The sequence below is a fragment of the Haemorhous mexicanus genome, chromosome 17 (genome assembly GCF_027477595.1).
Source record: "Haemorhous mexicanus isolate bHaeMex1 chromosome 17, bHaeMex1.pri, whole genome shotgun sequence".
Classification (NCBI taxonomy): domain Eukaryota; kingdom Metazoa; phylum Chordata; class Aves; order Passeriformes; family Fringillidae; genus Haemorhous; species Haemorhous mexicanus.
In genome coordinates, this window is record NC_082357.1 from 12,024,908 (window position 1) to 12,040,767 (window position 15,860).

Sequence of the window (15,860 nt, forward strand, 5' to 3'; positions counted from 1 at the left end):
AAGTATTAAGTGCATAAAAGTGGATCTTATAATCCTTGCAAACTGAAAAGAGCAGGGGTGTTGGGATCCACAAGATCATGGGAACAAGCCTGTGTTGATGTTGTTTTCTCAATGCATTTTTTCTGTTTAAATGTTAAAACTATTTGGTAACAGGATTTCAACAAAACTCTGTAGCTGGACCCCACAGAAATGCAGTGGGCACAACTGTGCTGAGCCTATGTGGAGACCCTACAGGAAACCCTTGGAATCTTTACGGGATTTTTTTAAAGAGATTATTTTTTTTCTGTTTTTAAACAGAAAATAATAATTAAAAATATAATTCGCTCTTACAGGTCATCATCATCGTGAATTAAAAGATGACACGAAAACATTTACAACTACATACTTTAAATCTTCAATTACACAGTGATTATGCAATTATTCTGAAATGAAGCACTACAAATCACAGAATTCAAATCCAATGATTATAAAAATCAACAAATCTCAAGAAGTTCAGAACATCTCAAGACTCCCAGAAAAGTGCTGCTTAATCTCATTAATACAACTCAGAGCTAAGGAACAGGTAAAATTTCTGTGTAAAATGTTATCCTGATGTGTAATCTTAGCTTTTACTTTTTTTCCAGAGATATTTATTCCTTTCTCCCCAAAATTGCTTGGTTGCCATGGGCTGTTAAAGCTTTCATTGATGTGAGAAGGTGCCTAAATAGCAGTTCAAACAAACAGGAGACATTATTGGCTTCAGCTGATTGATTCACCAAGAGTTCAAGAGATGAAAAGCAATGGCCTGAGAGCCCCTCTGGGAAACATAATGTAGCCAAGCCCAGCTTCTAGTTTGGAGAGAAACTGGTCAGTCCTGGCCAATTCTCCCATTTTCCCAAATTCTTCCATTCCTAAAGAGTCAGGCAACAAAATATTTATCTGGTGGTTGAGCCACACAAAAACATACCACCCACTACAGGAAACTGTGGGCTGGAAGTGCTCTGGAGATGTGGCACTGTCTGCCAGGAGATCCCATCAGCTCTTTCCAGAAAAGGACCATATTCTTTGGAAGTTGTTAGGAAATTTTAACCATTCCTGCCCAAGGCAAAGCAGATGTGTGGCACAGCAGTGACCTGGGCTGTAGCTGCACAGTGCACGTGGATCAGACCAGTGCTACCTCAAATCACCACACTTTCCAGCTTAGAAGAGATTCATAGAGGTTAAATCTTCAAATTAAACACAGAAAGCAATAGTTCTGATGTTGAAGGTTTCTCTAACATTGCAGAAAACCAAACAACTCTGCAGTTGTGGAAAGCAACACTGGAAAATGGTGCAAGTTCTAGAAGAATTTGCCCAGCAACCTCTCTACTGCCTCCCATTCATCCCTCCACACTGCCTGCAGCAGCAAGTGATGGAAATCAACATAAGAACATGCTTCTACTCTTTCAAAGCCTTCCCTCTGAAAAGCTGGAAGCTATCCATTCCTAATCCATTCCCCAAAGATACTTAATTTGCCTTTTTCTGTCTTCTGCCTCAAAGGGAAGAGACATGTCATCATTGCTCTGCTTGTGCCTCAGCTCAGCCCCTGCTCCCCAGCTGCTCCTTGCAGCAGGAGGGGATTTGCACCACACTGCACAGAAGCAGCTCTTTTGTGCCCTGCCTTTGCTGTGGATGGGACCACTGCTCCCACTTCAAATGTATTCCTGCTTCCTCCTCTACCTAAAGACACCTAATTGCAGAGCCTGTATCTCTCGGCACAGGCATGCAGGCTCTCCAGAGTAAAGCATTTGAAAGCTCTCAGCATCTCATGAAATGCTCTCCCCTGTTCTATTGTGGTAAACATGACTCATAACTGCACCTCAGTTGTCGGCTCTCTCCAATACATTGGTAAGAAAGAGCCCAATTTTAAATCTTCTGTAGGAATTTAGACACAGTTCAACTGTTTCTCATGTTTCCTACAGCCAGGGACATCTGATGCTAATCTAAATTCCTTAGGTCAAGCCTCTTTTGTTCTTGGTTATTCACAATGTCACCAGAAGAGGCTATGGGAGGATTTGCTCATACCAAGAGCATTTTAAGTGGAGCACTGTTGGGAAGAAGGGAAGATCTTTCTGTTGCTGGCACCTATCAATCTGCCAGGACTGAAGTGAGTACTTAAGAGCCTGAGTACAGGAGCATTCCCACATCCTCTGAGATCAAACCTGGACAGAAGGACAATGATATCAGCACAGTCTCAGCTAGGCTGGGTGTGCTCCCTGCAGGCTTGAAGCACTCAGACAGCCAGAGCCCACCCTGAACTCCTGCACTGCTAACACAGGTGATTGGTTATATTTATCATTACTGCACATCTTTACATGACAGAGTCAAGATGTGACCCAGCAAGAGAACAAGGGGCAGAGTGCCACTGACTGCATCTGCACCAGGAGTGTGACTTTCAGCAAGAGGTGATAGCAATGACAATTGTCTATCCTTGTCCTTACTGCACTTGAAGAACACGAGAGCTGCAGAGCTGGAAAATGCTGGAAGATGTTTTTTTGTCCCCTGCACTTCAATGTGCAGCCAAGAGGTAGAAGTGTCCTTGAGGCTGCTGGTGTGTTTGCAGCTGAGGGTATTTTTCTGGGGGCTTGTCCACAAGGCAGCTTTTCACAGGCTGCAGAAGTTGTCTCAGTTAATGATTCTCCCCATGCAAGTTGATGACAGGACATTCTCATTCCTGAGAATGATGGAGGTTGCTTCCAGTTAGCTGTGGTCCCTGGAAACTGCTGACTTAAAGCCATTCTTAAACTTTCAGAGCATCCACACACTAAAAATAGCTGCAGCAATCTCCCTGTAGTGAAAACAATGCTGGTTTTGCAGAATATCTCCAGTGTAAGGAAGTGCCACGGACTGCTTCTCTTGATCAATTACTGACTTTCAGGACAGATCCAAAATAAAGAATCTCCACAAAAAAATTAGGAGCAACTGAGTTTTAAAATCTAGTTTGAACAAACAAAAAGTCTCAGATACACAGAGACAGGATCTGCTGCAGCATCAATTAGTTTTAAGAGTCACTGTCCTTCCACAGGGCAGGGACTGTCACCTTTAACAAATCATTAAACCTCTTGGTGACTTGACTTCCTCATTTATATGATGATTATTTGCCAGGTGTTCTCCCAAAACACAGCCACTGGCAGGTGTAAAAGGGAGGGGAGGAAACTAATGACTCACTGACTCGATAAGGTCACTCAGGTCTGACAGAAGATGAAACACGTGAAAGACCAGAGAACCAAGATAATCCATTCTGCAGGACTGCCAGAGAACACAGGCTCTCCTGCTCTCCTCTAGCAAAGAAAAACAAATGCTGAGAACCTCAGTGATTCCTGGGAAGGCTCGAGTCTGCCAAGAGATGCCAAAGCTTTGGGTTCAAAGTGCTATTTCAACAAGGTGTTTGCTTTGTCAGAGATGATGTTCAGCCCTGTGACTGTTCAGCAATCAGTGGCAGCTGATGCGTGGAGCATCTCAGCACCATCTCTAGAGAGAGCCTGTTTTCTCCCACAAGCCACAGATGAGATGCTACAGTGACAGCAGAAGTCTGGGCTAGTGCAACATATGCCATTCTGGAGTGGCAGGAAAGCTCTAGTGATTCCAGTTTACTCCTTATGGACATCCAAAGTGAGCACAGTAATCATCTCACTGCTTCCTAAAAGTTGTCACTGAGCAAAAAAAGGTTGGATGGCAGCAGAGAGGTAGAGAAAGTAGGCAGGAGAAAGCTGAAAATTAAAACAAACTCCTCTGTACCTTGCACAGATGGGAGGAAATGTCCCTGTAAAGTTCCCATCACCACAGAAGCCCCTTCTGCTGTGTAAAGGAGCAATCTACCTTTGAGGGGGAGAGGAAATGTAGCAAAGGAGCAAGATAAACACAAAGTGTGGATCAAAGGGAAGAAAAAAAAAAGGCAAAAAAACTGGAGAAGTGCTGATGGGGGAAGCTGGGTGAAAGACAAGGAAGAACTGTTAGATGCTCAAATTAACATTTTAATGCATTCACTGTAAAATTTAAGCACTTTAAGCACTGGGGTGGCTGCTTAGTAAACCCCCTTGGAAAGGAGCAGATTGATGACTTAACACCACAAAATCAGCAAGGTCCAGGTTTCACCATCAGCAGATTCACTGCAGTTATCAGGGGCAGATAACATGACAATATTTGGCCAATGAGTTTTGAGGTGACCAGCAATGCCTGTGATGGAAGAAAACCACAGAACATATGGCATTTCATGTGCTGAAACTGTCAGACTCACAATTAACTGATTAGAGTGCATATGGTGCTCACAGACAGGGGAAATCTCTCAGTGTAAAAGATGCTGGAGACCACTGAAGGTGTCAGCATGAGTCTTCCTTGCAAATCTCTCTTCATTAAAGTTTTGTACGGAGCCAGGAGTGTTGTAATAAAATCACTATTAATGCAGTTATATTTATGATTATCTCCCTTTTGTGCAGCTGGATTTAACTTTTCAAACACTAAACTCCACATCAAAGCTTTTCCACAGTGGCTGCTGCATACACAGAAGCTCTTTGTTTTGTCATATTTAGCTTGAAATTAAAAGCAATGAGAGCTAAGGTGGTAAAAGTAAACCAAGATTGGCAAGAAAACTATTAATATGACCAGTATCAAAACAAAAATTCACTCTGCCATAGAAATACAGGTACATTTCTGTTAAAGTATTTATAACAGGCTGGCCAGGGACAAACTCATTCCTTCTCCAGTTCCAAAACACACTTTTAAAGAGATGGTGAGTGACACTTCATTAACCACATGAAATGGGCTTACACAGCCAGCTTGGTTTTCCAGCCACCATTTCAGATGACATTTTTCTTTGCATCTCTCTGTACTTTACATTCAACATAAAATGATTCCTTGAAACCCCCCCCTGTCCCATGGGCCCTGTGGAGGAGGGAGTTGGGTTGGGGCAGTTATGGGGTGGTGAAAGCAACTGCTTGTCCATGTGTTTGCATGTGCATGCATTACAGATCCAGCTTTTCTCATCCAGCATCAGTGAAGGGGATTTTAAAAGTTCCCCATCAGCCTCTCTTTGCCTTTCAGTCCTCTGCCCCATTAGGCTCTGACAGGAGTGGTTCTTCTGCAGCATCACCTCTGAAATAGTCTGGGATCAAAGCATCCCGCTGTATGCCGGTTTCTGGAAGGTGCCTGTGATCCAGGTGATGTCTGGTGCAGGCAGTGCAGCGCTCCCAGCAGCTCTCCAGCCCAGCAAGGGCTGGGGCACAGCTCCCTGTGTGCCCTAACTCCATCCTCCCAGCAGACACCAACCCTCACACACAGCCCCCTCCAGAGCTTGCACATTCCTCTCACATTCCCTCTGCTCTTTTTAGCTGCTTCCCAGCAAAGGACCTACCAGAGACCTCATCTCCATAATGAGTTAAAAGCTGTTGCCTCAGCCCAAAATCTTCCCAGTCCCTCACAGCTTCCTCCTCTCTTTAACTGTATTATCTCTATCACTCCATCTTCACCACAGCTTCCTGACTGCTGCTGAAATGGATGGGGAAATCTCCCTTTCCAGAGTAAGGAAAAAAACCCTGTTAAGAACATCCCTTTTTCCTCCTCTGTTTTGTCAGAAGTGATGTTTCTGGTAACAGATTCAGGCAGGCAGGATAAACAAGAAAAAAGAAACTATTAAGGGGTTCTCTTCTAGGGAGCACAGAAAAATTTTGTTAAATTAAGTACGCTGTAGCAAAAATCTTAAAAAAGAAAAAAGGAGAAAACACTGCGATAAAAAGTGGCTCACAGTGCAAATGTTAAGATTTATGAAGAAAGCTGAAGGGCGGAACCCACAAAATGTAATGGAGGAGTCAGAGTCTTCTAGGGCTTTGTTAAACCCCAGAAGCCCCTGGACCACAGCAATACCTGGAGCCTCCCTGGCAGAGATGGAACACACAGGGACCGTGTCCCTCAGTCTGCTGGGTGCCAGAGCACCCTCTGTGGGCATCACTGTGGGCACCCACAGGAGCACATCCCCCTAACCAGTGGTCTTGACTGTTTTCCATCCTTCAGCCATACCAGCCTTGCAAAAAGGGTCAGCCAGGCCTTTTCAGCTCAAACCCATCACTGTCCCTCTCTGCAGGCACCCCAGGCCTCCCCTGGGTCTGTTTGGAATAGCTGTGCAATGGTTGCTTTTGCTGGATGCTCCCAGGTGAGCACTCCTGGTTCTCCCATGCCCCTCCCCAGCCCATCCACACCAGAGGCTCCCAGGATGCTCCAACCCTTCTGCCACACTGATTTAAACATGCTCAAGTTCCCTTTGCCTTCCCTCCTCCCCCCCACAGAGGCTGTTTCTCCCACATCTCAAGCACCTGAGGCTCCAAGGTGCCTCATCCTAGCAGTCTCCTCTGTTTGTGAGCTGAGTCATGCAGGTGTCAACAATTCCAAACCTCATGGGGAGGCTCAGCAGAGCTGGGAGGGTGCAGAGAATCAAGTCAGGAGTTATTAATAGCTGCCATCGACCATCTCAGCAGCTTTGATCTACTGGCAGCTGATTACAGCTGCTGCTCCTGATGATGAAGCACCAGGGGTCCTGCCTGTACCTCAATTTCGCTTTCCAGTTTTCAAGTTTTTACTGGAACAAAACACTTTTCCCCAAAATTTCAAAACAGATGGGATTCAGCAGCCAGCACTGCAGTCAGAAAGGCAAACACAATCAAGCTGAAGTGTAAAATTGTACTTTGGAAGGACCTGCTTCTAGCAAAGTCTTAGAGGTTGACATCAGACACAACAAGCATCCAGAGAACACATCTCATTTCTGAAATTTTCCATGTACCCCTTAATCCATATCCATGAAAATAAACTTAGAATTTGTTCCCTATAAATAATTAAAGGGGTAGAACCAAATGGTTCCCACACTCTTCCATGCTTTCATGTGAAGAAGAAAAGACAATTTGCTATTGCCTGAAGACAACACAGCACACCTGATACATTCAAGGAAACAATTCAGAAAATCTCCCTACAACAATCTAGAGCCACTGTTGGGAACAACTAAGGAAGCAGGATAAAATAGCCACCTATCCCTTTATGTCAGCATCACTGAATCCTGCTCTGTCTACTGGGAAGCAATACAGTATTCAAAAGACAAAAACAGAGAAACATTCTGAGGCAGATGAATTCAGGCAAACTTCCACTTCATCTTGTGTTATCAGCTAACTTCTCTATCAGTTTGCCAAAAACTTTGCAGTCTTTGTTTTCAGAGAAACAGCAATGAAATGGATCTACACCAGGACACTGATCTACACCATGTGGTGCTGTCCTAAGGATTTAAAGATCACTGGAGCCAGTACTGCCTGAAATAAGTCCCCATCTCCCTGCACAAGGAAAGAGCATTTTTAAAGATGTCCGAAATAGAGTTTTGTGCAGAGTGAGACAGTACTCTGTGCCTTGAGCATGAACTCAAGGAGCAATTTCCACCATTCTACTCCATTTGAGTTATAGCATCTAAATCTACATGATGATGGAATTAGACATGAATAAAAACTCACATACTTATGACTATTGTAAAGCCTGATGTAATAAAACTGCCAAGCTTGAAGATCACCGATATATTCCAAATATTTCAACTCATGACCACAAAGCCCTTTCCACTAAGCACAACAGAAGAGAGGAACAATTTGGCCAATGCAGGTTTATGTTAGCTCACCAGAGTCACATTTCAGATTCCAAAACTTCAAAAAGAGACCTAAGGAGAATATAAGACTTCCTTTCAGAAATACTTCTATCTTTGGACAGAATGTTTTCTTTCTTAGAGAAAACCTAGCAAAAAGCACTGAATAGTGACCAGTATTCTGGGGTTTTTCAGGCCCAAGAAGTGAAGAATTTACAGCAAACACATACTTTACTTCTTCAACCCTAAAGTAAAGCTGTTGCAAACACAAGTTGCTCACACTGTGTTCAGCAGAGCCTTGATTACACATGTGATAGAGTGACTACACCACAGAGAAGACCCCACACCTGCTACCCCTTCACAACCCTTTCAGCACAGGGACTGGCTGCCCCTCTAGCCATGCAGTGCAGTACAGCACACTCAGAAAACCCAAAAGTGATTATGGTTGGCTCCTGCCAGCCTCAGCTGCAGAGCAATAACCTGTGCCTCTTATTGATCCCGGAATTTCGGAGCGCGAACACCGCAAATCTGGTTCCTGCGAGAGCAGATCCCATCACCAGGCAACTCAGAGGTCTCAACTCCTCCACCCTGGGCTTAGAGCAGGATGCTGCTTTATTACCTCCAGCTCGGTGTTGTGAGCATGCAGCTTCTGCACCATGTCCTCGGCCTCGCGCATGCGGCGGCTCAGCTGCGGCGAGTGCTCCGCCGGGGTCAGCTCGCTGTCGTACGACTCCAGGATCGCCCGCATCCCATCGCGCTCCTGCCGGGAACAACAGCACAACACTCAGGGAGGAAGGCACAGAGCACACACCCTGCCAGGAACAGCAGCACAACGCTCAAGGATGAAGGCACAGAGCACACACCCTGCCAGGAAGAACAGCAAAACGCTCAGGGATGAAGGCACAGAGCACACACCCTGCCAGGAACAGCAGCACAACGCTCAGGGATGAAGGCACAGACCACACACCCTGTCAGGAAGAACAGCAAAATGCTCAGGGATGAAGGACCAGAGCACACACCCTGCCAGGAAGAACAGCAAAATGCTCAGGGATGAAAGCAAAGACTACACATCCTACCAGGAAGAACAGCAAGATGCTCAGGGATGAAGGACCAGAGCACACACCCTGCCAGGAACAGCAGCAAAACTTTTAACTCATCTTGTAACTCAGGGATTGTTGGACAATTCCCTTTTCTGACCCAGAGATGGGGCAATTGAGAGGTGTTTTAAAAACTTTTATTCTGTGTCGCTATAGGACACGAAATAAAACGACACGGACACTGGAATCTCCAAGGTAAAAAGAAGGGCACTTTAATTTCTGACTCCAACATTTATAGATCTTCAAAAGTGACAGCGGATTGGAGGACGACAGTGCCACCTCTCCAATGACACTGCACAAACCAACAGTCCATCAAATTTCTCCTCCTCCAGAAAAGAACATAAAGCAATCATTATTTACAGAAAAGTGTGTGAGAAAGTTCATTACAAGAATGTAAACATCAGAATGCTTAGAAGAACTCAGAAGAACAGGGCAACAATTCCATTTTCAGTCTCATGAAAAGGGTGAGACAATACAGATGTTATAATTCACACCATCACAATCAGAAGTCAAGTATTTCCTAATTACAATACACTGTAAGTGTTTCTTGGCCTATCAGCTTTTTGCCACAACATGCTGTAGATGCCTCAAAGCCAATAATCTAAAACCACCCCTACTACAATGTATCTTTCATAGTTCTATTTCTCCAAAGTATCTAGTCTTACTTGCAAGGCCATCCTTTGAAACTTGTTTCTAGCTCCATTTCTCTCTTAACAGTATCTGTCCTGTTCCACGGCATTTCTAAGTCAGCATTTCTTATCTCAAAGTTTGCATACAGATGCATAGTGCGGGCCTAGAGAACTCTCAACAAATCCATTTCCCACATGGGATAAAGGCCCAGACCATATACCCTGCCAGGAACAACTGCAAAAATTTTTAAGGATAAAGCCCCAGAGTGTGCTCCAAGAGCCTTCTGTACCTTTATCCACTTTGTTCTTTTATCCATCAACTCAACTCTGATGGATGCACACTCATCATCTTCATATCAGCATCAAGGCACAGATGAACACACAGTTCTAATAAAATAAATGCTGCTGCTGTGAAAAGTGAAAAATTGGACTTTCTGATGTCTATAAAACCCCACATCCTTTGCAGGAAAGCAACATGCAGACACTCTAACAAGCAGATGGCAACTGAAAACAGAGCCTGCCTTCTTCCTGGAGACACTCTTCTAATTCAACATGGCTGAATGGGTTTCCTCAGCAAAATATTTAGTGTTGTACTTGACATTTTTCCTGCCAGAGCCTCAGCAAAGAAAAAGCAGAATTATCACAACAGAAATGAAACAGATTTGACATAGAACAAAGTGGCTGAGAGCAAATATCCTCAAAATGGTATGTGACTTATCACTTGTTAGATGCTGCAACACTCAGTGCTTGTAACAAACATTTTTGCAGAGGTTAATATCTGGCAGGCAGTGTTTGGCTCACTTCTCTATCTACTGGCAATTATAACCAGGCATTTGCAGAGAAAGACAAACAGAAGGATCCTTCTCCTCCCCCTGACAGCAGCTCCCCAACTACAAGGCTTGGGCTCAGAGCTAAACGTAAAACTTTTTGTGTAGGCTGCTGGCTGAAATATTCCTAATGCACTCCCAGCTTCAGAAGCACCTCATGCCTCCCTCCCAGGCACTGATGGAGGGTCAAAGCATCACAGGCCCTTGGCATAAACCCAAAGAGCCAAAACTCTGAGGGAACCTGAACAGTGCTGCCCACCTTTCACTGCTGAAGTTTGCTACCTCTCCTGCTACACAAATGCAGGAGCAGTCTGGACAAACCAGCTCCTTGCTGGGAATTCTGCCATCACAGACAAAGTAGTATCAGAAGATCCCTGGGCTGTGCAGCTGTGCAGTTCACATCCAGCCCAGGCCAGTGCAGCCTTCATAAACCCAGCTCAGCTGCACTGAAAAGCTTCACTTGGGCAAACCAGGAATTATTGGGGCAGGAAAAAAGGTCCTTTTCCCCACACCTCTAAATGCAAAAGGCTGTATTTCAGATAGTGAAGGTGACCACCAACCACCCAGCTCAGCCCAGATACAAAGGTTACCTCCTCCTTCCAAATCCAAAGGTCAAAGTCAGAATGTGGATAGCAAATGTCTCTGTGGGAAGGGAAGGAACATTCAAATTCAAGGTGTGACAACAAGACTGGGGGCACTGCCAGAGGTACAGTGTGTTCAGAGCACGTCATGGACTGAAAGGTCAGCCAAGATAGTTGGGTTGGTCAGCAGGTAAAAGGACCCCAAGACTGAAGGACAGCCTGGGGCTACAGGAACTGAGTGAAGAAAATTATAAAGAAAAACAGGTTTTAACATAAATAGTACCAGCAGCTATTACCAGCTCCTAGCCCAGATTTGACTGAAGAGAAATATTTTTCCAGGGAAATAGTTTTGCCATAGTTTAGAACTGTTCACCTAATGGACATGGGAAAGGAGATACTTCCATGTTACAGAAAAAGAAGAAAACCCAAATGCAGTCAGACCTGCCTTGTAATGAACTTGTTAAGCAGAAAGGCAGCAGGACAGGATCTCTCCATCCTCCTCTTCCCCCTCCAGTACCCACAGACATCACCCACTCTGCCCAGTGCATTCTCCATAAAGCAAACTGCTTTTCCTTGGAAGAGGATTTCCATTCCCCATTAACAGCCAAATCACTTTCTAGAGCACAGAAGAGAACCTAATGACAGCATTTAGTGAAGGTACTGGTTTGAGCTTTGCATGTTGTTGCAATTAGATTTGCAATTACAGCATCCTCTCTCCTTTGCACTCCAAGCTCCTCTGCTGTCCTAATTTTCTCCTAAGCATCTTTCATCCACGTGATAGCTCACCACTGCTACGTTCTCTCCGTTGCACCAGGGGCAGACCCAAAATCCTTGGTGTTTTTTCAAAAGCAATCAGGACCACTGGCAACTCCCACCACACTTGGCTTCCAATTAACTGATGAATATCAGCCCATTTGAGTCATCCCCATCAAGTCCCCAGCAGCTCCTGGGCTGTTGAGTACAAGGAGGACAAACTCCAGCCTTCATGTGAGCATGGGAGAGCTGCATGGGAGCATGACCAACCCCACAGGCTGTCTTTCCCCTAAAATCAACCACAGCCCTTGCCCTTCAAAGTGTCTCTCTAAAACAAAGAGTAAACTTGTCAAGAAAAAAAAAAAAATCACACATGGTAAACACAGCAGAAGCTGCATTGGGAAAAAAAAAGTTATGAAAAGCTGAATTAAAGGGTAGCACAATTAAACACTTGATCCTGGAGTTTACTTAGCCTCTTTAATTATTTCTAAATATTAATACTGTTAGTGAAATCAATTCTCAGCCTCCAAGTGGTCCCCAGCTCCATTTTTTAAATTTCTCCCCATCAAGAGCACTTACTAAAAGCTTTTCCCTCCCTCCTAAAGATTTTGTTAGTTTGGCAGGAAACAGAAGTTCTTGTTGAGAAGTCCTCTGTCTAAAAAGATTCTCTATAATGTAATCCTAATTTAGTAATTACTGCAGTATTTCCTCATTCTTCATGACCCATCAAAATCCTCCCCAGGCACTCTCAGATGCCCTTTCTAACCTTATTCTAATACAGCTGCTTTGCTGCTTCTTATCTGGAGAGTATTCATCAGAATTACTAAAAAGCAGTTCCTCTGGGCATTTCCAAAATTCACCCAGCACAGGGGAAATCTCTGCTAACTCACCATGGCCCTACCCTGGCACAATTCCAGGTGATCTTCACCTTAACCACTTTTAAATCAACACCTGAACAGAAATGTGTCTCATTCCAAACATGCCCTAAATGAAGAATAATAATTTTGATGTTCATTACAAACCTAGGAAATTAATGCCCTGCAGCAAACCCTGGTGCTGCAGCTTGCAGCTGTGTTTGAGGAGATGTAAGTTTGAAAAAGAGGAAGGATAGTGATTTTTTCAAAGGTTGAACAGTTTCCCTTCCTTCTGCCAGCACCAGCCCATTCATCAAATAAATATTCCTCCCACTATTGCATAAGTAACTAAGAAGCAAACACATTTTACAATTTTAACCAGAAACTAGAGCTAATCCCTTGAAAATGTGCTATGGGAAAGAACAGGATGGCACCTCTGCAAAATGCCACCCCTAAGATGAAGCTTCTCCCCAGTCCTCCCACCAGCTCCTCTACTCCCTCTGTGTAAAACCAAAATCTGACCCAGTTGACAAGTAGCTTGAAGCTCAAAGTAAATCCTTTTCTGCAGCCTTCACACCCCAGAGGGGTTTAGAAACAGCAGGAATATAAGTGGGGTCCTCCAGGACTTTTGGGTTAATTTTAGGGAAAGAACTAAGAAGGGCTCTCATAAGTACCATCATCATCATCATCACTCCCCAAGTCACTGCAGCACTGCACATCACAGGGCAGCCCACAGACACCTGCTCACTGAGGAGCATCAGAGCCACTCGTGCCTGGGTGTGGGAAGCAGCTGAAGAGTAAAACATAGCCAAAAACACCATAAAAAGGTGTCTGACCCTGTATACATACATGTAAGTTCAGGGCCTTCCTCTGCTGCTGCTCCTTAGCCCTCTTCAAACACACACACCCCATTCACCACAGGCTTTCTAATTACTTGAAGAAAAGAAAAATCAATAAGAAAGAAATTAAAGTTACAAATCTAGCTGAAGTCAGTCACACACCCAGGGAAAATGTGTTCCTGGGGTAAAGTTTATCTAGTGTCATAATTTTATTGAAATCCTATATCTTCCTATTGACTTTTATGGTTTCAAGCTGGATGCCAGAGTTATCATTATTAGAGTCTCAGGGTTGCTCGCAGGCCTGAGGTTCGAGGTGGCTTTTTCATTTTTTTCCTTTTATAAACAAGCTGTAATTGTCTGGTTTATTGATCAATAAATCTTTCAACTGCCTCTCTTCACCCCGTTTCTGTTCTGGTGAGTCTCCTGCACCATTCTCTTCAAAAAAACACAGGCTTGTTGTTTTTTAAAGAACAGATTGCTTTGTCATTAGCAATGAGAGAGCAGGAATTGTGCCGGTCAGTTCCAATAATGGCTTTTTAATGACACATTCTAGTCACAGTAAAATCTGCTTTATTTCCACACGAGTGAACTCTGACTATTAATCCACAACCCAATGGCACAGCTCTCTTGCTCTCTCACTTGTGCACAGGTTAGAGCCTGGCAGAGGAGACAGATTCTGTACAGTGGAATCAAAATGATATTTTGTAGAATATTTTCCTTCTCACTTGGTGCTTTTTTGATGGTACAGAAATATTCCCAAGTATTACATCAGCTTTTTGTTTAATTAATGATAATTTTTGAGGAATGTTAACAGGCTGCTTCATTATCAGAAATCAGTGGCAAGATTTCTTCCCCCTCCTCTTCATCTTCAGACTCCTAAATCCAAATTAGTTGTAATAAGGGAAAATTTCAAGACTGAAGAAAGATACAGAGCTTCAACATCAAACAGGTGCTATTTGCAATCAGGTATAATTTAGCTAACTATTTCTTGTAAAAACACAAATAAAAGAGAGAGATGGCTGTATGACAGAGGTCTGGGCTTTCTGGCTTTAAACTAATATATAGAAGAAGGGAGATGGCAAGTGAGGCTTGACCAGATGTTTAACATTGGTAAAATTAGTGAGAGGCACTGGAATATAAACCAAAATATGTCTAAAATAAAGAATACTTAAATATATTAGATTGTGTCAGGACCTACTGACAAAATATATTCTTAGGTTACTTGATAAAATTAATTACATTAATCTCTGGTCCATGAGCAACTACCTTTGAGGAACTCACAAATGTTAAAACAGCAACTGGAAACAGGACAGACAGACCCAACCTTTTAAAAGAAGGATGGATGAGAGGATACAGAATCTGGCAATTATAAATCACTTCAATATTTCAGTATCTCATAAAATACTTGAAAAAAACAGTAACAATCAAATTGCAAGCAGCTAGAGAAGAATTAAGGACAAGAAACAATCAACTGAGCCTTAATATGAATAATATGAAAACAGTCTAATTTCCTTCTTTGACAGGTAAATTGTCTACTGAATAAAGGCAAATAATAAATGGGATAAATCTTAACTGCAGTGATGTGTTTATCAAAGAGGAGAATTACAATTCAACAACATCTCTGTAATTCAGAGGAATGAGTTTGTATCAGAATGATGAAGCTCATGGTAACAAAGCCCAGAGCCCTGAGTGCTGAGTGCCAGCAGAGCCACCAGGCACCACGACCAGGCTGCAGCATCAGTGGGAATCTGCCCCTTCTCAGGGCTGCCTGTTTGTGCCTTCCTGATGGGAAACATGTGCAGCCCTCTCCAGGTTCACCAGGATACAGGAGATGCTCTACACCCTAAAAAAAGTATTAGCCAGGGAATGGGATCAGGGATGCTGACAATTAACAGGTTCTGCCCCAGTCTGAGGGCTGTTAAGCCTTACTTTGGAAGTAAAGTAAGTAAAGTAACTTCTTCCATGTTCAAATCCTGTTGTCTTGTGGAAAGTGTAGGGGGAAAAGCAATAATCAAGCAACAGCAAGGCCCAGGAAGCACCAGCCCTGCAGGGACTGCTGGGGCTAAAGACACATTGGGTCAGACTTTGCTCTTATCCCTCAGCTCTCTCTTGGAGCACTGCTAATTAGCACAGGAGCTAAAGGACTCTCCTGGAACAAAAACCCCAAGAGCTCTCAGCCAAACAAAGCCAGCAAAAGTTAAATTACCAGAAACTTCTCAACCCCTCCTTGCCTTCAGCAGCAACTATGATGACCAGAAGGCAAATGGTTCCCCTTCCTCTTAGCACTCTCATCTTCTGTACTAATCATCTTGAAGCCAAAATTTTCTACTCCCAAGCCTACAAACAGCTTCCTTCTCAGCTGCAGCCATTTCCCAACACTTCTCTCTGTGGCTGACCTATTTTCACATTACTTTGCAAATCAGAACTGACTGCAGACACATATGTATGCACACACCATTGACTTTCTACTCAAGACCTCAATTAAAACACCATTTACAAAAAAAAAAACCTGTTAACTTCATAAAAATAAAAACATCCAGCAGATTTCACTATCCTTGCACTGACAAGACCATTAGGAAACATTTTTTAAAGTATCCTTAATTCTCAAATGTGACTGTCTATACATCAACACTCTGCTGGTGTTTTTGCCCCTCAAGCC

At 43.6% G+C, this 15,860-nt stretch overlaps 1 protein-coding gene across 5 annotated transcripts in view; it reads right to left on the reverse strand.

The window, feature by feature from the left end:
• MAD1L1 (mitotic arrest deficient 1 like 1) overlaps window positions 1-15,860 on the reverse strand; it is a 349,051-nt gene that overhangs the window by 197,684 nt on the left and 135,507 nt on the right. For all 5 annotated transcript variants that reach the window (XM_059861646.1, XM_059861647.1, XM_059861650.1 and 2 more), the window contains one exon: window positions 8,241-8,381. In XM_059861646.1, coding sequence (XP_059717629.1) covers window positions 8,241-8,381 — 141 coding nt within the window. The remainder of the gene's footprint in view (window positions 1-8,240; window positions 8,382-15,860) is intronic.